The 27,211-nt window shown below is 38.7% G+C and overlaps 1 protein-coding gene across 2 annotated transcripts in view; it reads right to left on the bottom strand.

Annotated features, from left to right (window-relative positions):
- The window catches only part of A1cf (APOBEC1 complementation factor), a 75,740-nt gene that overhangs the window by 32,537 nt on the left and 15,992 nt on the right, over positions 1–27,211 (bottom strand). For both annotated transcript variants that reach the window (XM_032891800.1, XM_032891801.1), the window contains exons 2-3: positions 16,710–16,853; positions 1,519–1,653 (exon numbers count right to left, since the gene is read on the bottom strand). In XM_032891800.1, the coding sequence (XP_032747691.1) occupies positions 1,519–1,653; positions 16,710–16,808 (234 nt within the window). In that variant the 5' untranslated portion in view covers positions 16,809–16,853. The remainder of the gene's footprint in view (positions 1–1,518; positions 1,654–16,709; positions 16,854–27,211) is intronic.

The raw sequence follows: 27,211 nt of genomic DNA, 5'->3' as shown, positions 1-27,211 counted from the left end.
TCTGCTACATATGCAGCTGGAGCCATGGGTCAATCTTTGGGTAGTGGTTTAGTCCCTGGGAGCTCTGATTGGTTGGCATTGTTGTTCTTATGGGGTTGCAAGTCCCTTCCATTCTTTCAATCCTTTCTTTAACTCCTCTAAAAGGGGTCCCATTCTCAGTTCAGTGGTTTGCTGCTAGCATTCGCCTCTGTATTTGACATGCTCTGGCAGAGCCTCTCAGGAGACATCTATATCCTGTGATTGGGTGCTTTCTGCTTTGCCTTTCTCTACTAAACTCCAAAGGACTCACTGAAAACGATCTATTTCTCCTTCATGAAAGATGAGCACAGTTTTTACCTGTTCCATGTGCCTGCCATTTTCAGGAATTTTAGTATGCCAGCTGGGACTCTGTGTATAAAACCAGGGGCACTGGTTCAGAGACTACACTTGCTACCAATTGATTTTTATCATGTAGGGGAAGAGCCACATTCTCGTATTAAATGTGTGTGCCGAAAAATATACTTGGTAAAGTGTTACAAATTAAGTTTCAGATTTTGTTCTTTCTAATTTTGAGTCTAGTCTCAAGTTGCCATTTGGACCTAGGGAAATGGATTCATTAGTAGTCATATAAGGACATCGATAACCATGTTCTTAAGGATATTGAGTAACCATGTCCTTAAGCTGTTCAGTGCACTAAGTAAGACAGTCAATTCTACTTATAGAAGAAAATTTTATTCATGTCAATGCATATGGATACATATTTAAGCCATGACAAGCATACATCATTTCTTATATGAAATGCTGTTCTTTATGAAGTCACAGTAAGAGATCAAATTGGAGCAATATCTTATCACTGGCTGATTGCTACTCTGCTCTGTACTGTTACATACATTGGATTTGCAGTGATTCAGCTGCTAATACCGAGGCTGGGGGAAGAGATACGAATTTGAGAGTTGTCAACAGTGGTCTTTCAATTTTTTAATTCAACAAGACAAAGAGCTGGGCAAAGGCACTAATAGTAAGGGGACAGGAAGATTTTAACACTGTCTATATTTGATGTGTGCGACTTGGGAACAAACCATCAAACTGGGCACTGGAGAGATGGCATACTGGGCAAAGTGCTTGCCATACAAGCACGAGGGTGTATATAAAGCCAGTTGCGATAGCACACATCTGCAATCCCAGGGCTCCTACAGTGAGCTGGGATGCTGAAATGGGAAATCGGGAAGTTCCTGAGCCAGCTAGCCTTGCACGTGCAGCAGTGAACACTAAGAGACCCCGACTCAAATCAAACAGAAAGTGAAGACAGATACTGGTGCCGTCTTCTGGCTTCCACACATATGGATGAGGCTTTCATCCATATTCACACACACACACACACACACACACACACACACACACACACACACACACACACACACACACACATTGTACACATGCATTATACACAGAGATTTAAAGAAAGGCAAACAAAAAGTAAAAGCAAACTAGAGAGAATGGTATTTTTCTCCTGAACGAAGAAATTAAATTTGGACTCACTTTTTCACACAATGGTATGAGTTCATCCTCAAAAAGGTCCCGGGGAAGTTTCCCAATGAAAATCTCGCAGCCCCTTTCTGGGGGTGTAGTATCCCAGCCTGGTGGAGGACCACCATATTTTCTTTGTCCATTTTCCTGTGTTCAGGGAAGAATGGTGTATGAGGGAGAAAAGAACGTAACAAAGTCTTTAGTTTGTTTTTCTCATTTAAAAAATCATTTCAGTTAAGGACTATTTGGGGGAAATATTTGAGATTGTCAAGTAAAAATAGTTGATTATCTAGAAGATAAAAATTAAAGACCTATTTATGCCTCAAGACAGCACTTCTCTGCTTTAAAGGCTTGCTCAAGATAAGCATGGCTGACATTTACAAAGTGCCGAACAATAGAAATTATTCAAAGATATGTTTACATGATCAGTTACAGTGAGTGGGGGTATGCACCCTAATGGAGAGGTGTGATTCAGAACCCACCACAGGTCTAGGGAAAGAGCCAAAATCTGTGACTCTGTGTTTCATCTTTTAGGAAATTACTATCTTTGTCATTTCATTTTCCTGTGTTAGAACACGTAACTGAGTCCTAGCTTCTTAGCAATTAATGAGATAGTTTGCCCTATGGTTGTAGGAATGTCCCAAAGGTAGATTATCAAGTGATCAGTTATAATTGATATCTGGGCTCTGATTTAATGTTAGAGTCATGTGAAGTGGCAGCACTGCTCGAATGGGTTGTTTTGACTCCATTATTCACTAGCTGTGGGACTCTAGGTAAACGACTTGGTCTCTTAGCATCTTGGTTTTCTCATGTACAGAGTAGTGGCATCAGCAGCCTTCGTCGAGAGGGTAACCTACATCAACTAGGCAAGGCTTGGCTCTTGGCCCAATACTCAGCTGTTACTAATTCCTCTTTTCCCTTCTTCCCTAAGTCAAGCCAGGCAGTGGAGAAATCCTCTAAATAGAAAAACATGAAGATCAACACTTGGAGTTGGGGACTGGCTAATTTTGGGGATAGCTGCTGGGGGATTTGAGTATGTTTCCAAAGATGACAGGATAGTAGGATATGTTTCCTAATATTGTCTCTCATGTGAGGAGCAACGATGCTCTCAGTCCAAATAGCTCTGACTTCTATTTTTCTCTCTTGACCTAATAGAGGTTCTTTTTGGAGAAGGATGACACTGGCAACTCTCTGCTTTCCTAGGGGTTAGAGAGCAAAGCTTGAGCTTTGCTGCTTGATGCTGCAGTTCATTTGCTGGAGGGGGGGGTAGACAAGCTACACTGCACACCAGCGCAGTCAGAACTCTAGACTCATGACTATTAAAGGGGCCAAATGTTAGCATTCATCACAAAAGTCACCATTAATACATTAGGTGGTTTTGTGCCAGGATGCATGGCACGGTGTTGTGTATCAAATGTAATACACAGGCTAGAAAGAAAAACACCCACGTATCACTCCACCTGTCCTCAACAGTAATTGCGGGCCGGAGCTTCAGTCTCCCTTTCCAAATGTTTTCTGTGTATACTTTAAAAAGGTATGTTTCAGTTTACAGATATTGTTTTGTGAGGTGACTGTTTATTGTTTAAAATCAAAACAAACCAGCTTGTAACGCCACCTTTATTCTTGGCATATACGACCGTCAGCCATCATTTGTCAGAGTTTGCTCTAATGCTCTTTGGATGGCAGTATTTTAAATCATGTTTGTCGTCAGGTTCACCTTTATATGCTTAGCATTGCATATGATGCTGCTTTAAATAATAAGACACAAGGTTGCCTGGTTATCTCTTTGCTTCAAGCCATTGGGCAGGCTTCGTCTTATTAAACCTTTAAAGCTTCACCTATGGAGTGCTTGTAATTTCTTATCTTATCATCTTGCCCTAGCAGCTAAACCTTGATATCACTAACAAACCAGCAGAACTCTGTATTTTATTCATTTACTAAGACAACAAACGTATACACCTGCCGAGAATGTGGAATCTATAGCTTAACCGAGAGTTTTCTCAACATATCAATTTGACGTTTGTGAAGTTTTATTCAAAGTTTCTTTCCTGGTTACTCAGCTAATACCTATATGCCACATAAGATCCTGGCCTCAGAGCAATGTTTGGTCCATAGCCATAGTGGTCCCATTTTACAGAAGATTCAAGGTCAGAGAGTAATTTGTTGAGGTCATAAGGCTGTTATGCAGAGAAGGCAGTTTGAACACTGGAAGTCAGCCTGAGTTTATCAGCTTAATTCTTACCTATATTACCTAATTATATAATATATGTAAATTATGTAACAAAATATGTAATTATATATTATATAATTATTACATATTATGACATAATTTGGAAAGCCTAGGGACTTACAACCAACATAGACATTAAACTCAACATTTGAAAATGTCTTGTCACTAAAGCAGAAAGTGCCCTGCCTCACTTAACAGTCTTCAATTTCTAGTCACTCAATTACACAAAATTCTGTGGAGAGCATATTTTATACTGACTGTGTACAGATTATTATTAACAAAATTATTAATGTTGATCACCATTCCCTCTCTGGGCCAAATCTCGCTACTTGGGTGATGGCTATAATGTTTCCTGAGCATTTCAGATATTTGTAACACCCAACTAATCATTAGAATACACAATATGAATTTGACTAATATTTTTACCCCTCAGATTGAGGAAATCAAATTCATATTCTCTAATGGCAAGGTGAAACCCTCAATTTCCCAAGATTCCTTTGACTTGAAAATAACGAGCAATGAGCAGATTGACCTTTTGAAGTCCCATTTCTGTTGTCTTGACTGCTGTAGTTACTAAAAACACTGATGTACGCTACGGCTACGAGAGCTCCATTTGCTCATGTGCTTCAGAGGCTTATGAACTGTGTTTTTGTGGTTTCTATAAACACATGAAAAAAATGCCCAATAATAGTTCTGGGGATTGCAGAGTCTGACTGGTTTAGAGATGCCCTGAAGTTCATGCAATGGGGAGCATTTGCCCTGGGAACCACCCACTAGGCTTGGAATGCAGCAGCAGCAGCAGCAGCAGCAGCAGTAGAAGTTCAGAGCAAATTGAAGCAGGCCTTGGGCATTAGTCACGGGGTCAGAATAGCTGTCCATTACTCTGAAAGGACAGTGGGCTGATATTTCAGGCCCTATTTTTATAGTTGAGGAGTTTAAAATAGGTAAAGCCAGACTAGAACTGTGCTTTTCCCTTTTGGCTTTTATCCTCTGGGCCTTATTCTCCTCAGCAACCCAGACATATTGACAGCTTAGGGAAACAGGGTAGAGATATTTTCTTAGAGGTTTTTTGTTGTTTTTGTTTTTTTGTAAGTGAGAGGATGTTATTCAATTCTGGGAACTTTTACCTTTTTTATAATCAATTTTTTAAAATCTTTTCTGTTTTTTCACCCACATAAATAGGTAGAAAACTTCTAGCTGTCCAACTAAAAATAAAAGACTCAATTCTAGCTACAAACCCTGTTTCTTTTTTATGCATTGCATGCCGAGGCTGCCTCATAACTTGGTTTATGTCAAGAGTGTTTGGAATTTCCTCCTCCTCAGATATTTCAAGTTTTTCTTAATGAAATTATGGCTACCACCTTCTTGACCCTGCATAAAACCAAATAATTTTGTTTAATAGATCATGATGGGTAATAAGTTTTAGAATTAATGCTAAAAGTTTATTTTGTCCACAACCCATTGGAACTTTTTGTACACTTTGGAAAAAAATACCTTCTTGAGGTTTTAAAAATGTCAGACATTTGCTTTTCTAGCTTACTTTGCAAATAGGATAGCCATGGTTTTATTAGTGATAAAACTGAATTATGGCACAAAATTTTAATAGCTCACACTTCAGTGTTGAGCACTTGAGAATGGTGGTTAATTTCCTCATAATTATAAACCTGTGATGTGCCTTTGCCTTTCATACAAAAGAGTTTCCCTTTAGCCTGGTTTTCAAAACTTAAACTTTTGAAATATAAATACATGTACATATGAGCAGCACTAAATCGACACACTATGTTTTACATATATATATATATATATATATATTTCATCACTAACAATGCCAAAGAAGAGATCAGGAGGAGAAGAGAAAGAGAGAAGAGAGAGAGAGAGAGGAGAGAGAGAGAGAGAGAGAGAGAGAGAGAAGGAGAGAAGAGAGAGAGAGAGGAGAGATGATGTCAATATGGTTCTCATTTATGAAATTCTCAAAATATTGAATTAAAAACTAAAAATTTTAAGATACGATACTTTTTAAACACAAGATTTTTCTGTTTAACTAGCCAAAATTAACTTCTGTTGTCCTGGGAAGGCTTGTTCCCCCAGGGGAGGGGAATGCCAGGGCAGTGAGGTGGGTGGGAGAGGGAGCACCCTCATAGAAGCAGGGGGAGGGGAAATGGGAGCAGGGGAACCAGGAAAGGGGGATAATATTTGAAATGTAAATACATAAAATATCCAATAAAAAGGGATTAAATTGAAAAAAATTACCCAAATGACAATAATAAAAAAAAGTGAACAACAACAACAGCAACAACAACAACAACAACAACAGCCACTGTCAGTAAAACACCAGTGCTGTGTAATTGAGTCAGGCACTGCAAGGGCTCAAATGTATCGACTCACATAATCTTCCCCACTTGTGAAGATGAGGAATCAAAGACACAGAATGCACCTAAACACATGTACATAGTATTAATGGCAAAGACAAAGGGATCCCAAGACCAGGCTTTTAGTTACAACATTGGTTTCCACGGTTCATACAGTATTAGCCCATATTTACTTATTTTATGGGAAAAACAGGGTTCAGAGAAATTACATAAACTGTCTAAAACCCTAGCGGTTCAACTTATTGCAGAACACACTATACTGAAGATCTCATGGGTCTCAATCAAGTGAGATTTATGACAAATTTATTACTCAAACCTTTTTTTTTTTTTTTTGTTTATTTTATTCTCAGGCTAATTAACCATTTGCTCTCTGGGCTACTATGCTTACTTTCTTCCCAGTTTCACCAAATGGGTAGACCAGATGGCGATTTCTTCCTGTGTGTGAGTTCATTTATAAAAATGGAGATCATTAATTAATGACCCTCACCCGGTTTTTATTCATTTTAATTCTTTTGATGACTGGAGATTTTTATATTAAGTTTGTAATAGTTTTTTTTTGGTCCTCTTTGGTGCTTTGTATTTCTGTCTCCTCTCAAAAAGAGAAGAAATTATGCATCTTTCCAAATTGACTGCTTTAGGATCCTGACTTTATTCTCTACCTTGTTTATACACAGATGCTGGCCAATGGATCACTTTGTGGTAGCATTTCTAGTTCCCATAAGTCTGCTATAGGCAGAAAAATGGTTTTAGGGTGAATACCTCTGCATGGTTCTCAGCATCAGCACCAATGCATTGGGAACACGTGTCTAGGTTGTGTTTATGAAAGTTCATGAGTCCTCAGTATATTTTCCCAGCTATCAATTTGCAAGATTGACTAAAAGATTTTATTTAGATAGTATTTCTTTGATATTCTGCCTACATTACATCTCTCCCATTAGATGACAGGCAAGTCTCATAGGCCCGAGTTAAGATATACTAAAATGTAGATTTTTTTTTGCCTTCTACAACAATGCTATAGTGAACATTTCTCTTCTTAATTCTACACAAAGAATCATTTTGGGCATAGTTTATTTATTCATTTAGTGAGACACAGGTATTACCAGGTAGTCCAGGCTAGGGTTTCATCCTTCTGAATACTGGGATAAGCCCAACACTCTCATGTGTTTTGGGCTTTTACAGTGTGCCATTTAGCCAGTAGGCTCAGCTTGTTAAACTCCAGGTAATGTCTTCCATGTGGGGTTGTGTCAATAAACGTGGAGTCCTGAAAATTTTGGTACCAATAAGTTTTGCAACACTCAACAACCAAAAGGGTATTAAATAAAATGCGTGATGAATCCTTGGTGTTTCTGGGGGCGCTCACCTGCACTGCAACTTTGCTGCAGCCTTGGTTGTAAATACACAGCATGTGAGCTGCTTTATTGGCCCATTCCATGCCAGGTGAGTGCTATTAATACACCAGGGCTCCAACTCAAAACTATCCTATTTCACAAATTATAGTGTATTTTACTTACATATAACATTTTCTGGTTTGACAGAAGCATAATGGTTTAATTATGGGAAATGACCATTTTCTTACTCTTACCCCTCAGCATTAATCATTAAATTAGTGTACCTTTGGGTTTTATTATGTTAGGATGACTGACTTTTTTCAAGTTTTCCTTGAATTACTGACTTGAGTTAGATAATCATCAGATGAATTTTGGCTTATTTTTGGGACAGTTTCCAACAGTTTCTGAAATGGGCTGGCCTCTTCTGGTCTGTACTATGTGTGTATATGATGAGCTACTATCAGCATCATCGATTATAAGATCAAAATATCAATCAATTCTGAAAACCAGTAATGATGTTCTGAGCCTTTCACTACCAAACAAACGTGCAGCCAAGATTTAATTCTTCATGCAAATCAAGCACATTAGCTCTGAGTATTATGTTTGCTTCCATTGGGGTCAATGATAAAGCCATGGGTATATATCAAAGGAGACTTTTAAAGATAAATTTACTCTGACTTATTATCAACAAATGCTTGATTCGTATAGCTATTTTATATACCCATATACATAGGAATGCATGAAAGCTTACTAGGCAAAGGGGGGTTATGAATAGAAAAATGTTAAAAGACTCTTAAGTTAGGTATACCTTTTAAAATTGACTAATAGAGTAGCAGCTACAGATCTAGACAAACGACACGAACTGCCCATGTGTACATGGACATGGTAAGGGAGATTGGGTTTGGATAATTACTCTTCTGTCTGTCCCGGTTTCCACACATGCCAAGGTCTGTCTTCTTTAACGAAGCTGGTTTTAGGTGTGTAAGACATTCCACAGTATCTTTATTCTCTTTATCCCATCCTTGTGAACCTTGATTCTTTGAAAGCCAAGGGACTTGGCAAGACAGTGCTCAGTCAGTCTTTCTTGCCTTTAAGCTATTAAAAGTAGCCTTTGCTAGGTAATTGTAGTAGTCTTGTGGGAGTGTCAGAATGTTTTTGGAAGGGAGTTTTGATGTGGTATTGGAATGTGTGAAAAATGTTTACAGGATGAATGTGAGCCAATCAGTGGAGGCCTTACAAGTACTATTCTTTCAGTTAAAAAGACAGTGGATTTCCAGTGCACACACATAGCTATTCTGTTAGTTCCATAATAACTTCCTTTGAACTGTACCACTTCGATACCTAAAGAAGATTATGCATATATATATGTATATATATGTGTGTGTGTAGCATAAATCAAGACAGATATAATGATATTTACAAAACAAGGAAATCATGATCATGTTATTGGTTGGAGCCATTCATGTACCGAGAGCTCAAATCATTTGTCCTGCTCTCTCTGTTTGAATGATTATCGGGGCTGAAGGATTAAGACAGGACTCCAACTTTCCTTACCAAAATGCCTGAATGAATTGAAAATGGAATAATTCTGAATGGGATTAATTTCATTTAATACTATTACAACATTCCATGTATGACTGCCTCAGCTCCCTGCCCAGTACTTTTAGGTCAACATTGTAAAAGCTGCTGGAGTCATCAATCTCCCTATTGATTTGTATTTGACGATGTATTGATGGGTTTTATTGCTGTTGTTTATTTGTTCTGTTTTGCTTTTTATCTCTGACTAAAGTTTGGATTCTAAAAATGAAGAGTCACTTGTTCCTGCTTGCTAGCCAACATCAACAAGAGGATAGCTCTTAGGAAACTCTTGAGTTTGCCTGGAAACAAGAGTCCATAGTTAAAGCCCCTGTCTGCCTCTGCACATTTGGATAATGAAGCTCACACTAATTTTTAAGTTGATGAAATAGGACACTGCTTTGCTTCTAGTCTGAGGGAAGGCACCACAATGCTAGCTTGTGTCGATACTGATTCTTCTGTTTAGAATCTCTTGGGCTAAGTTTCTATTGGGGGTATTTGAGGATCAATTCATCACTATTTGAAAACAGTTGCAGGAACACATGTATTTCCTGGGATGATGGAGTTCCCAATCTCATGATGTTGGACCCACTTACAAAGGGGCTCACAGGATTGTTCCTTCATTTGGAGGATTCCACACTACTTCATTACATCTCTGTCAGAAGAAGCTCCTTCTGAGCTTTAAAACAAAACTGGCCTCTGAGAGTCAGGAGGGACAAGCCTGTGGAAGGAGAATGTCTCCAAGAATTTGACTCTTCCCACTCTGTGCTCTTAGACCTGACACACATGATCTAAGTTTTTGGACAGCCTGGGAAGGAAGAGGTGGTGAGAGGAGACAACAGAAGAGAAAGGGCCAGAAACTGTGCTTCACTGTGAAGTCTGTTTTCTCTCCCTTTAGGATGTATGTGCAGGGATGGAAAAGACTAACTTAAAGCTGCTCTGATATTGCCGCCTGCCTCTTTCTGAGCCAGTGTAGGTGACAGCAGCTAGTCTCCTCTGCAGTCCCCCTTCCCCCTGCAGTCCCTCTGCATGCCCCCTGCAGTCCCCATGCTGCCCACTGCTTTTATCCCACCATTTGCAGCCTTTTGTCGACTGAGTTCTTTATCTTTGTTTGATAACCTTTGTCTTCTTTTTTATTTCACATGTGTGTAAGGGGTGTCTTAACTTCTTATACTTCTTTGTGTTCTGCATGCACGAGTATCTTCCTGCTGCTTCACTTGAAGTTCACATGCCCTATCCCCAGGTGAACGACCATTCCCATTTAGTTGCTTTGCAAATTGTTTATTCCTTTCTTCTTTTACTGTCTTCCGCTCGGTTAAGTGACTCTTCTCTGGTAGTGTATTTTCATTTGTTTTAAAATGTAGCTGTAATGAGGATTTTACAATAAGATTAATTTTAATTTTACATGTGTTCCTCAAATACCCTACATATATGGGTCTTTTACAACATGCATGTGTATGTAATATGTATGTGCTTAGTACCCAGAGGCCAGAAATGGATGCTGGATCCTCTCAAGCTGAAATTACAGATACTTGTTAGCTGCTGTTTGGATGCTAGAAATCAAACTCCATGACTCTTAACCACTGAGCCACCATCTCTCCAGCTCCCTATAATGAGGTTTTACTTTGAGTTTAGCAGGAGGCTCATAAAACCAATTCTACAGTTTAGATTATTTTTAACCAATAACTAGGATCACGATTTTTTATAAGTAACTGATATTACAATTCATGCCTGTGGTAACACATCTCTCCTTGCTAACACTGTTGCTATTATGACTATCACTAGGACTATTACTATTTTGCAGAGCTAGAAGTGGAATCTGGGACCTTGCAAATGTTAGCAGTCTTACTCTGAGGTCTACCGTGTTCCTGTTGCTTTATTTTCTAATCATTTCATCTTTTGTTTGTCACACAAAAGATATAAGCAGTTCAATGTGATGCCCAATCTTCTGTGTCATTATGCCACAGTTGGGAAGAGCGAACTTAAACGGAGGAATTGCTTCTATTAGACTATCATATGCATGTGTCCCTGGGCATTTTCTTGACTGCTCATTGGTGCAGGGGGCCCAGCTCACTGTAGGTGGTTCTATCCCTAGGCCTGGGGAGCTGGCTCTATGAGAAAGGGAGCTGAGCCTAAAAGTAGGTAATGTTCTTTCCTACTTAAAGTTCCTGTCCTGCAGGAGTTCCTACCTGGCTTCTCTCAAGGGTGGACTTGTCACTTGTAAGAGGAAATAAACCCTTCCCTCTCCAAGTTGCTTTTGGCCATGGTGTTTATCAAAGCAACATAAAACCAAGCTAGAACACTTACATAGCATCATTAATCTTCTAGAGGATTCTGAACCAGCATTGATGTTCTCCTGTGAGTTTTTATACCATCAACAATTTTCATGTAACTCTTTGGTATCTTTTTGTCCTGAAGATCTCACTGTAACATATTTTCTAAGATAAGTCTGGTGGTGATGAATTCTATCTGCTTTTGTTTGGGACACTCTTGATACCTCTTTCTAAATGCTGCTTCTACTGGATCCAGTATTCTTGGTCAACAGTTTGTTCCTTCAGAACGTTGGCTATATACATTCACTCTCTCCCGGCTTGTAAGGTTTCCACTGCTCAGCACAATGGACTCTTGTATTTCAATTACTGCTCTTCTGTTGGTGTTCTCTCCAGTTCTCTTTTTGTCTGACGCTTGACAGTTTGATACATCTAACTAAAAGGATGGAAGTTATCTTAGTGTCCAAATAGGATATGGAATTATATGCTTTTATTCTAATTTGCAAATAATATTAAGCAAACACACAAATATATATATATGTATATATATGCCGTACTGTAAAAGGAATGGCATTAATTCAGCATAAATCTGTTAATATAATTCCATTGAAACCTTTTTAATCAGGCAGCCTATATATAGAATTTAAGGTTGAGAATTAAAGAGGGGGATTGTTAAAGTAACCAGGCTCATGCCTGGTTAATGTGGCAATCTTTGAAACAAATGTCTTTACTTCCTCAAAGCTGTTATGCATTTGACAACTATTTCAGTTAAGACAAGGTTCCTCTGCCTGGAATGTTGGTCTCTTGTCAGATCCTTGACAGGCTTGCTTGTTTCCATTTCTTAAATCTTCAGTGGCATCATGTCTGAAGAAGGTCACTTGCCATTTTGTCATGTGGCCTGGTTTATGTGGTCCCAAGGCTCTCAGGACCTGACTTTGATTGTTACTGCATTTTTTCTTTCTTGTTTTTGTTTTCCAAGGAGAATATTCTTCCTAAAGGTAGAAATTACAATTCTCTTGCAGAGTCAATCCATACATCAATAGCACATGGAGGGCTAAAGCCTCAGTGCTTGCTTGAGTTAGCAAGAATGGCAGAAATAAAGAAGGCTGCATCTATTTCCCAGGACAAATGGCTAAACTGGTGTCTATTTAAAATATCAAAGTAGGCCTGGTGCCAGCTTCTTCCAGCATCACTTGGTCCATAGCTGTTACAGAGTTTAGCTGGCGTACCCCACCTGGGCTGGGCTGCTGTTCGCCAGCAGCTCTTCTCCATATAGTCCAGCCATTTTGGCTATGCCTGTCCTTTTACCCTGGGCCACCTGTCTTGGTAGGTCCCTGGCTCCTCTGTTGCTTTCCCTCCCTCTCTCCTCTCTTGGTCTGGTTTAGTCTGCTGGCCGTGTTCAGCTTACACTCTTCCCTCCACCTGCATCCTTCCTTGTATCTACAATAAAAATATTCTCCATACTTCAGGAGGGGTCGTGTCCTCCTCCTTTCTATTTCTATTTCTTTTCTCTCATTCACTATTGTCTTTGGAAACATAATTTTCTATGTTGGAAAATTTCCTTAAGATTTGTGGATTAGCTTCTGAGACAGGGTTCCAGCTTAAGGTCAACATTTGAGATCAGGAGACTCATTTCTGTTAAAGGACCGATAGTTGAAATTTAGGCTTTTAACCAAAACATTAGCCCTTTAAATTGTACTTTGCATCCAGCCTTGAGTTTGGACAGGTGATAGCTGTACCTGGCTGACAGATCATTGTCTTGCAAACTGTGGGTGCGTAATTCTAGGGCCATTGTCTTACTGCCAAGAGGGGGGTAGGGCTCTGTCAATAAGAAGCAAACATTAAACACAAAGACTTGCCCAATGACTCCAGGTACTCATCGCCCAGCTGAGCCAGTGAATTCTCCTCTGTGAAAATTGCCCAGTTTTCCTAATGGAGCAGGTATGGTAGTAGTTTCTACATTATGATACTTTCCCTTCAAATAACCCTGTCACTGCAGAAAGACTGGAAAATAAAGACAGAGATCAGGCATGAAACCATGTACTTAATGGGAGAGAATATTTTATTTTCCAGTTTTAAAATAATGCATATGCAGTTTCTTAACACGTCATTTCAAGCATTCAGGTTTTAAGACTGACCGTTGAGGTGTAGACGCTTTTCCATGTCCTGTGATTTTTTTCCTTTAAGTCTCAAAACAATACTTGCTGGCTTTAGAAAGCTAGGGAATGTAATTAGGAGTGGAAAAGTAGAAAAAGAAAATCCTCAAATAGCTTTACCACCCAGAGGCAAGAGCTTTTTACATTTTAAAACTGTCGCACAATTTCCAAAATTTTACCTCATGCAGCACTGCCATGGGCCTTAAACTTTAACTTGTAGTATTTATATATATATATATATATATATATATATATATTTAGAAGCAATATTTATTTAAGTATTTTGGTTTTAAGGAGGTTGCATTGAATCTCTTTTCTGAAAATATGTTTGTTAAACACAGAAGGATATTCAGTTACATAAAAAGAGAAGTTACAATTTAGGCTTTTAATTCTCATAAGCACACATTGTTGCATCAGTGCCACATTAAAGGCTAGCTTATGTTATTAAGTAACTTGTAAAATTCTATTTTTGATAGCTGTGTTTGCCCTGCTGGTGATAAGAGAGCACAGATCTTTCACCTCTGTGGTTTGAATTTCGATACCACTGGAAAAACACAGGAAGACAAATCCTTCAAGTCAGAAGGGAATCAACATCTTCATTTTTGTTCAGAGATTTTTTTAAACCGATACTCTCTTCTATTTTCTATTAGTCATCGACATCCCTGAATCATAGAGCCCGTGGCTTTGTGGACTCTTCCACCTAAACAGCCCTGTTGGCTGCCCACCAGTAAACTGAGGTGATTCAGATCACAGATCAAGGCTAGCAGTGTGGGGACAGACCTTACTGACCTTAGGGGAAATTAACGTCTCCAGAAATTAGGAAACTTAAGGTCTGGCATGTGATAAGGAGCAGGTGAGACTGCAGAGCTTCTGATTGTGTCGCGTTCCACATTTTGAGCCCAATGCAGGACACATTTGCCAATGCAAAACCATTTAATTATGCATGTATTTTAAAACATGATAAAGTATATTATATGTGTATATATGCATATGTATGTATGTGTATATATGTACACATACATATATACATACACACACATACGATCACTTTAGTTAGAACACTTAGTTCTAAGCACCCAGTTTTGGAATACTGTGCTTCCATCTCATTAGAGACATCAGATCCAATAATCATTCTGCTAACAAATATTACTGAAGTAGTGCTGTGGTGTTTGTCCAACAAGGTAGTGTGTGAATGTCTCCCCCTCTCTCTAAAATGCCCCATGGCTTGTCTTCCGTCCTCTCATGAGGTGGCTAGTGTCTGAATGAGCTCAACGGAGAGAAGCCTAATCAAGGAAAGGGTGGCCAGAAGAGGGTCTGTGATCTTACAGAGGCTCCCAATAGCTTCAGTACCTCAGTTCCCTGTGCCACAGTTACTCAAGCATAACCTCCTCCCTGCTCTCTTTTTTTTATTCATCCTGCTGCTTCAAGGCAAAGTAAGACCTTGCAGTTAACAGAGCAAAGAATAAACAGGGAAATACAAAAGAAATTCTCTTCCACCCTGATGTGTATAGGAAAGAGACTCAGAGCTGAACTTATATAACTGTACTTGATAGAAATCTTAGCATTTTGACAAGAAACCCCATGTTTTTACTTTAATGTTCCTAAAACATCATAAGGCTTACCCTACCCTACCCTAAATTCTATTTTGCACGTGGTGTGCCCGTGTAGAGAATAAGGTTAATCTCTATGCTGTAGGATTTTCTCCTTGCATTTTGTTTGTTGAAGTCAATGGCTATGAGAGTTCATTTAATCATTTCCTTACTTTCTTCTACCTAGGTTTGTGATAGCAAGGCACTCATTGCTGTTCTAGACAGATTTTTACACACTTCTAGCTTAGGTAGACTCCCCTAATGTGCCTAAAACTGACCATTAGGTCTTAAAAGGTTAAAATATCTTTTCACGGTCACTTCCCCTGAACAAATGTTTCAGGCCTAACGAAATCCAAAAATGAAAGGAATTGATAAAGTCACTTTCTTTTTTTAACAATATTTACGGAAGAATTTGACCAAAATATTTATAAAATTTAGAGAATTGACTAAAAGAGAAAAGAAAAAATCTCATTTTAAAAAGAAAGATTACCTTTACAACAAACTGTTCCTGTCAACACATGAAAAAGAAATTTCATTAAATATATTTCTTCTGTAGACTGAGTTCTTTACAATTTTCTGTGATTACTTTAGTGTGGTGGAAAGATACATAAATATTTAAATTATTCATTAATTTTAGAGATTAAAAATATTTACACTTCGCTAATTCAAAATAACTCAGCTTTTAGTGGAGCAAATATCTCAGCGTCTCCCTTGACTTAATGAAACTTTAAAAAGTCACTACAGAATAATAAAAATGCATGAAATATTCAAAAAGCCTGAATAGCACTTCTTATTGGGATAAAAATATAATACTTGAGGCATTGTATAATGTATAATAATGCATTCATGATTTATAGCATTAGTATAGGAACATCTAGGGCATTTCCAATAATCCAACTCTAGGATGTGGCACATTCTGTCATTACTCACATATAACGGTTGTATTTCAAACAGTAGGGAGATTTGAATTTATTGGAGAAGTATGTAGGTGGAAACCAATGGCTGTTGGATTCAAACACATTGTCTTACTACCAAAGGGCATGTCATGTATCCTAATGGGGTAATTTTGATGATTCTAATACTAGACTGCTCTTTTATGCACCATATATTCCCTAAAGGCATTATCACAATGGCAAGAGTCACATGCAAATAATTCCTAACATTAGGTTTTTTTGTGATCCTTGTATTTTTGCTTTTCAAACGTTCAGCATGGACAGACGTTATTGTTGCATTCCCTAGACTGGACAAAGTGGAATAGATAGGCTAAAAAGAAAAGTTACCTTCTTTATCTGCAGGGACCTCTCTGGAAGTCCAGGTGATTATTCCTGAAGTTTGTTCTCCACTGATTCCTAAACCATTCGCTAAGGTCACCCTCCCTAAGAACTGGAGATTCTAACTGTCTTTTTGTATTCTAAAAGTGTTTTCTTTGAAATGGTCATAGCCTCCCTGACTGTGGTTAGTGGTTCTATTTTCAAGCAAAACATTAAGTTCTAGTGGATAATCCAGGTAGAAAGAATCCAGGTTACCTTGAGAGCTGAATGAAATATGCTATTCCTTCTTTTCTGTGAAAGACATTTGTATGGGAGTTATACCAGGGGTGCTGGCTTTCTGCACCAAAGGACATCAGTGTTTCCAGGACTCTGGATTTAGTGTTGAGTCTCAGCAGACGTTACAACAAGTTCCTACCTGGACCAAGCTATATCCTGTGCGCTGGACCAGTGCGCGGAGTGCTGCTTCCTTCTGGGTGCCGCTCAATCCATCCCCGGATTTGTGATTTGATTCCATTGAGAGTGATTATCAGCAAAAAATCAGGTTAATTAGGGTTGCTCACTGAAACCAAATTTAAGATAAATTAAGTAAATTACTATAGCCAAGTCTACATTGCCCTTCTTGTGAAGGGCAACTTTAGGATAGGTCTATACAAGAATCATTAAGGCTAGAACTGCCAACTGCCACATTCAAACAAGACTGGCCAACAGTTTTTTTTTAAATGATGTTTGTATAATTATATATAATTTTAAATGTTCAACCTTTTAAATGAAAACTGAATTGTATCCGTTCTCTAATTAAAACATACTCCACTCATTCTCAGTGCCTTTAGATGTCACTAGTCACTAAAATACACAAACAAATTAGTTCATGTCAGTTTAAAAAGATGTGAAGGGATATGGCTTCGCAGGTAACACTGCTGGGTGTTCAAGACCTAAAGACCTGACTTTGAATTTCCAGCACCACCTACAAAGCTTGTAACCCTAGCTCCATGGTGGCATCCCTGGAGCTTGCTTGCCACCAGCCTGGCTCTGGGGTCAGCAGAAGACCTCCTTTCTAAGAAGTGAGGCAGAGAGTGATAGAGCAGGATGCCTGATGTGTTCCACATGCCTTCAAGTGTACACTTGCTCATCATAAACCTGTGCATGTAATACAGAGAGAGAGAGAGAGAGAGAGAGAGAGAGAGAGAGAGAGAGAGAGAGAGAGAGAGAGATTGGGAGGGCAGAAGAAGAGAGGAGAGGAAAGGAAGGGAGGGGAGGGGAGGGGAGGGGAGGGGGAGGGGGGAGGGGGGAGGGAATGGTGCTTTATCTGTATAGATTCACGAAGAAGGAACTATCACTAAATCAAATATCCTGAGGTAAGAAGTAAAAATTGTGAGCTTGAGTCTGATCATCTATTCTGTGTTTCATGAGAGATTCTTGTCTGTCCCACAATCAAACAAGACTGGTTAAAAGATTTTAAAAAATCATTTGTGCACACACACACACACACACACACACACACACACACTTCTCACATTTTTATATAATACAGTCACATATATAAAAATTTAGAACAAAGATTTCAGTGTTTACAGTTAGAAAAGTTTTTTTAAATTTTCAAGTATTTAAATTAATCAATGTGTATGTGTGTGTGTGTGTGTGTGTGTGAGTGTGTGTGTGCCTGTTCACTAACCTTATCAGATCCCCCATGTTATGTAAATGTCACTAAATTTACTAAATATCGTTAAAGTTATTGTTGAATCAGAAAGCTCTCAGGCTCTCCCATTGTGCCTAGCTCATCCTGAAGGACCAGGAAGGACATGGGGGATACAATAAGGTTATTTCTATATACCTTAATAGCTTTGGCAGGCTGGAGAGATGGCTCAGCGGTTAAGACTGCTCTTCCAGATGTCCTGAGTTCAATTCCAAGCAACCACATGGTGGCTCACAATCATCTGTAATGCCCTCTTCTGGTGTGTCTGAAGAGAGCTACTCTTAAAAAAAAATAGCTTCGGTGGCAAACTCTACAGTCTGTTGGCTAAGAGAGTTTGTTTTTTGCTAGACTTCATTTCCATCAAAAAAGGTAACAGTTCATGGTTACATGATGAGTTCATATTTTGCAAAACCTGCCTTGAGTTTGGGTTAATAATTAGTAGAGGTTATTAAAGAAAATTTTGACATCAGAAAGGTCTCCCTGCTCCATTGGAGTACACTGTGAAGTTCTGAGAAGTCCTTCACAATATCTAAATCTCAAACCATTGCAATTGAAACTCACAATTTGCAACCGAAGGCACTTCAGGGATTGGGTGTGTTTTCTAGTGGCAGAACATTTGAGTAACAAGTTGGAAATCCTACGTTTAGACACCAGAACTCCCAAACAAAAGCCAACCCAACCCAACCCAAAACAAAACAAAACAAAACAAATGAAAAGGCAAAAGAATAATAGAGTTGGGGAAATTTGTAGAAGAAGCAGAGGTTGGCTTATGGGAGTGCTGATTTTCACAGATAGACTGAATGGCTGGCAGACAGATAGCCAAGTCTGAATTTCACGGGAGAGTTCCAGCCAAGACACTGACTTGGAGCTGATGTATGACAGATGTTTAGTCTTGAGACTGGATTAGCTCATGTAAAGATTAGGGAGAGGGTGTGTATCTAAGGCAGATCTCAAGATAACTCCAACTTCTAGAAGCCAAGAGATAAGGGAGATCCAGCAAAGGAGATCTAGATCACATACTATAAGAGAACCAGGATGCTGAAGTGGTTGAGAAGCAAGTAAAGAGGTCTGGGAATGGGGAGGTCAGCTGCCCAAGGCCCTCTAATTAGGCAGAGGCCTGAGCAGGAGCACAGACATGGGAAAAGCCTTCTTGTTCTCTTTTTGCCTTTCACTGTTGTCTCCAGCAGTCTCCTCAACACTGTGTCACTTGCAGCAATGATATCCCATGTCACTCCGGGGCTTAGGAGAGCAATATACTGAGGCAGCATTGGGAAAGCTCCTGGCTTGTACTGTAGAGTAGCATTAGGCATAGGATCCTAGCAGTAGTCAGTGGAGGCAGGGCAAGGCAAGGCAAGGGTCACCAAGCATCTCTACTTTCAATTCCCAGGTTCTGCTATGAGAAGTTGGGTTCCTGGCACAGCTGTGTTTGTCAGCGCAGATAAAGAGTGAGATAAAAATAGGAGTTGTTGGAAGAGGGTCGTGGCAGAATCGGAGGGAAGATTGTATTTGCATGCCCACTCTGAACATCAGGCTTTTCGTTTGTGAACTGTAGTGAAACAGGCTGTGGACACGTGTCTACAGTGAAGACGAATGAGAAAACACTTCCTATGTATTTTGTCAAGGTCTAGCACGTGTGATTCAATGCAATTTAGTATTTCTGCTAATAAGGCATAATGGCGGATATCTGTGAGATACAGGGGCGACAGAATAAATCCAGAAAGGCCTTGTCTTAGTTTATTTACAAAGTTGCTGTGATAAACACCACGACCAAAAAGCAATTTAGGAGACAAAAGTGTTTAACTTACAGGTTATAGATCATCCTTTAGGGAGTTCAGGGCAGGAACTCCAACAGAAACAATGGAAGACTGCAGTTTCCTGGTTTGTTCACTGAATTCTGCTTAGGTAGCTGTTCTATACAGCACATGTCTACTTGCTTAGGAATGGTACTGCCCGTAGTGGACTGGCCCCTCATATCAATGAGCAATAAAGAAAGTTCTTCACACACATGGACCCACAGGGCAGTCTGATAGAGGCAATTCTTCAAAGGAGGTTCCCTCTTCCCAGGTTAAATGGTTACATCAAATTACAACAAAGGCTAACCGGGACAGACTCCAGGATAGTATTCATTTGGAAATTTTGATATAAAAATGTCCTGGATCTTTGCTAGCACTGCCTAGCTACCATTTAGCAGTCTCGGGTCAATGTCTCCATATTTCCTAGGGCTATATTTTCCTTAGCAATGAAACTCTTATCTCGACTGTATATGACACAGAATATAAGTACATAAAAATTGACTCTGAGACAAGTGAGATGGCCATATCTGTTACCCAAGTCTATTTTGGAGGCTGCAGCAGGGGAATTATGAGTTCAAGGCTAGCTTGGACTACATAAGGAGATCCCCTGTTCAAAGAAAAAGAAAGCATTCACATGTATTCTACTTCCATCCCAATAGAAGGTCTTTGAGTCTCAATGTGTTTATATATATGAAATTAGGATAATAGTGTATCTTATTTCATAGTTAAGATAATTATTAGACACTCAAAATAGTCCCTGGCATTTAATACATGCTCAGCATTGGCTATTATATCTCTACATAATTCCATGTGGTTGATAAAGTCCCATGTCACCAGTATGACACATTCTCCTCAGTCCTACATCCTGGTTTTCCTTTGCTCATCCTTCGCACACCCCTTCTCTTAGCACCCATATACTTCCTTAGATCTCCAAGCTCACCGCTTACACTTCCCCTTCCTGTGTCTTCCAATGTCACTGTTTGGTCTCATTGATTCGATTTAGATTTGTTTGAAGCCTGTTTGCTCTATGATGCTTTCTTTGACAGCCTCCCTGGGTACCATTAAATGCCCTCTCCTTGGTGTTCTCAGGAAAGCCTGGACAGCTCTGCATTGCCTCACATGGTGTTGCAATGTTCCCCTGTCTCACTGAACTGTAAGCATGAGGCATGGAAGGGTTGTCTTCTACTTGTCATTTGTGCTTGATGTTATGCCAAGTGGTCAGAAAACACATGAGGAATGAACAGAAGACTTAGGGCCAACAACTTTATAGATTATAGTGACTTGTAGTCGATCAGAAGTAAAAAAAAGACATAAATTAAATGTCCTTGTATTCATTATTTCTAATTATTCCCAATAACGTTATGTAGTTCCACCCTAGAATAAACTTAAGGTTGAGTTTTGATGTTTTCTGCACATGTCATATTCATGAAAGAGACAAGAGCATATGTTTCTCAATGACAAAGTTACTAAAACTGAGCTTATATGGACATGATTTCTTTTCTACGTATTTATGATTTTTACATCCGTAATACCCATTTCCATTTGATTCAGCAGGACCTAGAAATTGTTCTTCAAGATCTCTGCTTCCCTTGAAGCTGAGGAAAGATTGGGATGGCCTTTTATCACCTCTCTAGTCTACCAGAGTTCACTGCTGGGAGGCATCAGGTCTCTGGTGGCAGTGGGACTTGGGTCAGGGAAGGTGGAAGGAGAAAGGATGCAGAGAAGGGAAGGTGTTGTGGAGAAAATGGTATCTGTCAGGTAGAGACGAATGTTGCCCTGCAGTTATAACCCTGCCTCTCACAGAGAAAGGAAATACGTTTATTTTGACAGTAGAAATTTGGTGCCACAAAGAGTTGCAAGTCACAAAGGACAATCAGGACAGGTTTGAAGATGGGGATTGTCCCTTGGATTTTCTTTTTGTCCTGGAGTGGCGACCAGGGAGACAAAAGAAATAGAGGAACAAACTTTACTTTCATTTCTAAGGTTTTTCAACAATGTGAGATGGGCAATGAGACCAAAGCTGGCAAAATGCACGAGAGGGAAGCCTGTTTAAAGCAAAGAAGTTAGAGCTTGGGACACAAAAGCAGAAATGACAGGCAGAGAGCAAAAAGGGAGGTGCAGAGAGTCAGCAGGAATCTTGATTCGAAGTGAAAATGAAACAGTTATCCTCAACTTTAATGAAGACTCCAATAAATATTGCTTTCCTCTAGATGAATTTCCTGTCTTTGGCAGTTTAGAATTTAGAAGGCTTAGTTCTGTTATTCCACTTACTATGCCACCCTCTTATTTGATGCTCTGGAAGAGGTTGGACAAGAAGACTTCACGGGGAAAGAGACTGTGACTTCATCAGCAGCAGATAGAGGTCCTTCTCATTGAGTGGGAAGATCAGGGCTGTGGTGACACCAGACCTCATGCGCATTTGAAATCGTCAAAGGCTTCACTTGCTGTTCAGATCTCTCTAAGCCATATCATCTTTTGCTAATGTTTTATTGTGAGCGGGTCTTGCATGGTATAAGTGAGGTGTTCATAACCATTATTAAACACGTACAAGTCGTTTTGAAAAGAAATTCAGCCTTTTAAACTATCTCCCGGGACTTTCACAGAGTTACAGAAGTGAAGGGTTTGTGTTAAAAGTCTCTTAATGATGTGAAGTAAATAACACCTTGCATTACTCAATAAAAGAAATATAAGTTAGCTGAAAACTCGACAGAAAAATGTGTACAAATGAAAGCAATGGCTTATTCGAGTTTGCATCGTCAGCATAGAAAAGAATAAGCTTATCCACACATTCCAACGGGTTGCCGTGGTGATTACATGGATTAAAGAAATAGACATCATGCATTTGGAGATGGAATAAAGGGAGATAGTGAGAAGGACTTTAGGGAAGAAAGAGAAGGAGGGAAATGATATAATTATATTTTAACCTAAAAAGCTAAAAAGTATTTTAAAAGTCTTAATGTATCACCTTATTTAAAAATATTTCAATTAATTAATTAATCAGAACAATCTTCCTGTTATTAAGGCATCAGTTAATGTATGACGCATTAATTTGGGCCCAGATCATCTTGAAATAAAGAAATAAAAGTTGTTTTTAGGGATTGTGTTAATAGCAATTGTAATTCACAAAACCTTCTGGGTAGTAATTCTGTATTGGTTGAGAAGAACACAGTGGTATTTCAACTTCTGTTCTTTCACCATGATTTTAACTCTCTGAAGACTGGTCTTTTTCTTTCTCCATTTTACTCCCAACTCTCACAGAGCTTGTAAGGAAGCTAGACATTGCCCAAATAGCCAGCAACAAGGAGATATTTGCTTGAATAGTGGTATAACACTGGCTGATGGTCTAGACTAAGGAGTCACAACTGACTTTTGGGGAACATAACTGTTAGGTAGGTTGTAAAAAGAGAGTGTGGTTGAATTTAATTTATGTTAAATTTATATTCATAGGGCTGTTGATTATAAAAGGCTAACTGGTTAAACTGGGTGGTAGATAAGTGAATGTTTTTTTTTATTTTATGATATATGACTTCTAAAATTTACAACATAAAAATTCAAGTTTTGTTACTTTGTGAATATTTGATGAAATAGCATGTTCATCATAAAACTGGGTCAAAAATCCTAATCTGAAAAAAAAATGAATTACTGAAAACAGAAGTCACTGCAAATTAGCACTCAAGAGAAGAAGGTAGGAAAGAATCACAGTGGACCAATAGGAACCAGAGACAAAGTAGAATTAGCAAATCAAGGTTCTACTGGGTGAGAGGTGACAGGAGACAAGAGTCTACTCCACTGCTGCTGCCTTATGACCAGGGAGAGAGATGTGAATTCTTCAAACGAGAGGAGGGACCATAATCACAAGCCAGACTTATCACTAATGAGTATATGCTTCTAATAATTAAAAAGTAGATACAATGGTGTATTGGATATTTACTTAGAAAAGCATGGTTTTTTAAACAAATTTGTTCCAAGGATAAATTAATGTTTTACATAAACTAATAACTGTTTACTTGAACTGTGCTCTTATTTTAAAAAAGGTTTAGGCATATTTTAAACACTATTCAAGTAATTGTGGCTTGAGAGATGGGTCAGTGGTTAAGAATATTTACTACTCTTCCAAGAAGGTCATCATTCAGTACCTAACACCTATGTCAGGATGCTTCTAACTCCAGGGATCTGATGCCCTTTTCCGGGTGTAGGGGCTCACACACACAACACATGCACACATGCACACATGCACACACACATAAATAAATAAATAAATAAATAAATAATAGAATGAATGTAGAGAAGTGAAAGGAATAGTTGTTTTTATTACAGAAAGCCCTTTGAAGAATGGAAAATTATGGAAATTTATGAAATTGTGTGTGAACATATCACATCTTTGATGAAAACCACACAAATATATAATAAATCAGAAAACTAGTAGAAAAAAATCACAGGTAAGTTTAAATATGAACTGTCAGCACAGCACCGAGTTTACAAGACAGCATGGTTATAAAACACAGATTATTGAGTATTAGGGGTTCTGTAAATTTCATTCTCTTTGCTAATAAAAACATGCACGATTTTTATAGTGAATAAAGAAGTGCTACTAAGTGAAATGATATCTATATTAGTTTAAAGATACTGATGTTTTTCAGTGAGTTAGGAATAGAACTCAATATCCTCCTAGCGATAAAGGCATGGGAACATTGTCACATCAGGGAAGTACAACTATCCATTATCATTCAGAATATGTAAATCAGTTCAATGACACTGTTTTGCAGCTTGTCAGAGAGCACTGCAAGGGTAAGTCTAAATGTCCGCCAAGAGAACAAACGAGACGCCAGGAGAAAATCTGACCAATAAAAGGATAGAATAAGAATAAACATACGAAGTGCCTGAAATCATGTGAAGAAAATGATAAAATTCAACAGAAAGCCCTAATGAACTGTTCAAGTGAAAAGTCTATTACGTAACGAAATCTGTTCTTCCACATTTATCAAGTATTGTCATTCTAACTTAGATTCTATCATTTTGAAACTCAAGAAATTAACCCCATGATTCTTCTGGCAGCAAAAATACATTTGATAGTTGCCACAAGATTTATCAAGCTCATGGAATGACCTGGAGCCAGCTTAACCAACAGCAAGAAATGAAACACTCCCAAGAACAGAAAATCCATGTCACAGAATCAAAGGCCTTGATCCATAGCTGCTTTGAGATTGGTGCTTGCCAAGGAAGGGGTGTTATTTCAGATCCTAGGGAGGTTGTGGACAATTTGAGAAATAGATAAATTTGGACTATCACCTAATAACCTATGTCCAAATTCTAAGAGGATTAAAGAGATAACCTTTAAAAGCATTACGTAACTCTTAGAACACAGGAGAACATTCTTATACTCTTGTGGCATGGAGTCTTTCAAAGGAAGTGTAAAAATCCACAATGAAAAGACTGCCAGATTTAACTGCATAAAAATCACAAGCACATGTAATTGTAATGTAACCTTGGCAGAGACTGAAATAAATGACTGACAGATAAGTAAGAGTTAAGAATGATATCTGTAAAATGCAAAAAACAAAAACAAAACCACCCGTGTTTAAATCATTAACAGAGAGACTCACACATCAGTGGACAGATAATCAAAGGGCACAGTGGGTCAAAAGGAATAAAAATAACTTAAAAACTTGGGTTTCCCACATGATGATGATGACGATGATGATGATGGTGGTGGTGGTGGTGGTGATGATGATGATGATGGTGGCAGTGGTGATGGTGATGATATTTTTATAATAATTGTAACCATGTAAACCACAATTATTATTATTTATTATCATTATTATTATGGTTCTTTTGAGACAAGGTCTCTCTATGTAGCCCTGGTCCTGGAACTCACTCTGGCCTGGAACTCATAGAGATTATCTGTGTGTCTCTGCCTCCCAAGTGCTGGGATTCAAGGCGCATGCTGTCACCACCACCACTAGGCTCACACATGACAACCTTTAGTGACCAAGTTAAAATGCTGTTACTGCTTTTTGGCTGTTAATTGGCAAAATTTAAAATGATAAGTAAGAATAATAAACAAAGTCACCATGTACTAAGCATGTATTCCATGCTATGCTTCACATTTAAACATGGCTGATTTTTATCCCCATAAGAATCCCAGGAAGTAGGTGTTAGCATTTCTATGATTTGTGGTGAAAGCAGTAAGGCCAGAAAGAGAAGTTAGTTCACATGCTCAACATACTGTGGGTAACAAGTAACAGACGATCTGAATCTAAACATCCTGAGGCTCAGATCTGTGCCTTTAATCACTAAATTTTTCCTAATTGACTCTGTTTTCCTTCTAAAGGAAGTGGGTGAGGGTTGAAGAAATTGCAGATATCCCTTAATTCTGTCAGAGTATTGCTGTGAGGAACACAGGGTGCAGTGGGAAGTCAGAAAGGGCAGTGCTGTGAATTTACATTCTCACCCACAGGTTTGTTTAACTAGAGCATTGCACAGTTTAGTCTCTCGTCTGGACTGGAAATATCTATCGCACTAATTCTGTTGACTAGGCCAAGTGGATTGTGGGATGGTGCTCATGGACCAGGTCCTGACTTCCTTTGCCTGTGGTCCAATGTGAACATGTGATCATTGTCAACCCTGTGTTATACCCTGGTCAGTTCTCATTCAAATTCTCCAGCAGAGCGTAGCACTTTCATGGCTTACCCTGGGCCATATCATTTGGCAGGATATAACATGACGTTGTACTTATTTTTATTCTTCAATGTGAATTAAAGCAGTAAGTTTCATCCATAGCTCTTTGGCTCTTCTAGACTATAGGAAGTCAGACAGAAGGAAGTCAATTATGGACCAAATGCCTGACGGGATAGTGAGATGTCGGGTCTTGAAACTATGGAACCTTGTACAACACTAAACATGACTGCCCTGAGCGTAGGGTCTTGTCCTGTCTGCTCAGTTGCAATCCCTCACCCTTACCCTACTTCTTGCTCTTATTCTTGCTACAGCTTCTTTGATGATTTTCATGGCTAAGAAGTTGCTGATAGCCATGCTGAAAGCATGGATGAGCAATGCTGAAAGGCACAAATTTCTAAAGAAAGAGCTTTTGCAAAGGTGTTTGGAGCCATCATTAATCACTTCGGTCATAGCTTGCTTGTGCCTAGAATCCACACACCATCTGATTTGGAATCATCTGGGGTCTTACCTATAGTAACTTGAGCTAACAAACCCAAAATACTGAGAAATTACACCGTAATAAAGTATCTACAGAAAAAATAACTATATGAGGGGAACCACTGGAGCTATTGACTTAGAGTTCATTAGAGAAAAATAATAAGCAGATATCTCATAAACATGATATTTTGTATATTTTATACCACATACACACAAGTATATGAATATGAATTAGTGAATATATATATATATATATATTCACTAATTCATACATTT

This window comes from Rattus rattus, chromosome 2, assembly GCF_011064425.1.
Source record: "Rattus rattus isolate New Zealand chromosome 2, Rrattus_CSIRO_v1, whole genome shotgun sequence".
Classification (NCBI taxonomy): domain Eukaryota; kingdom Metazoa; phylum Chordata; class Mammalia; order Rodentia; family Muridae; genus Rattus; species Rattus rattus.
Note: the sequence above shows the minus strand (reverse complement) of the source record. Positions and strands in the feature narration are given on the sequence as shown.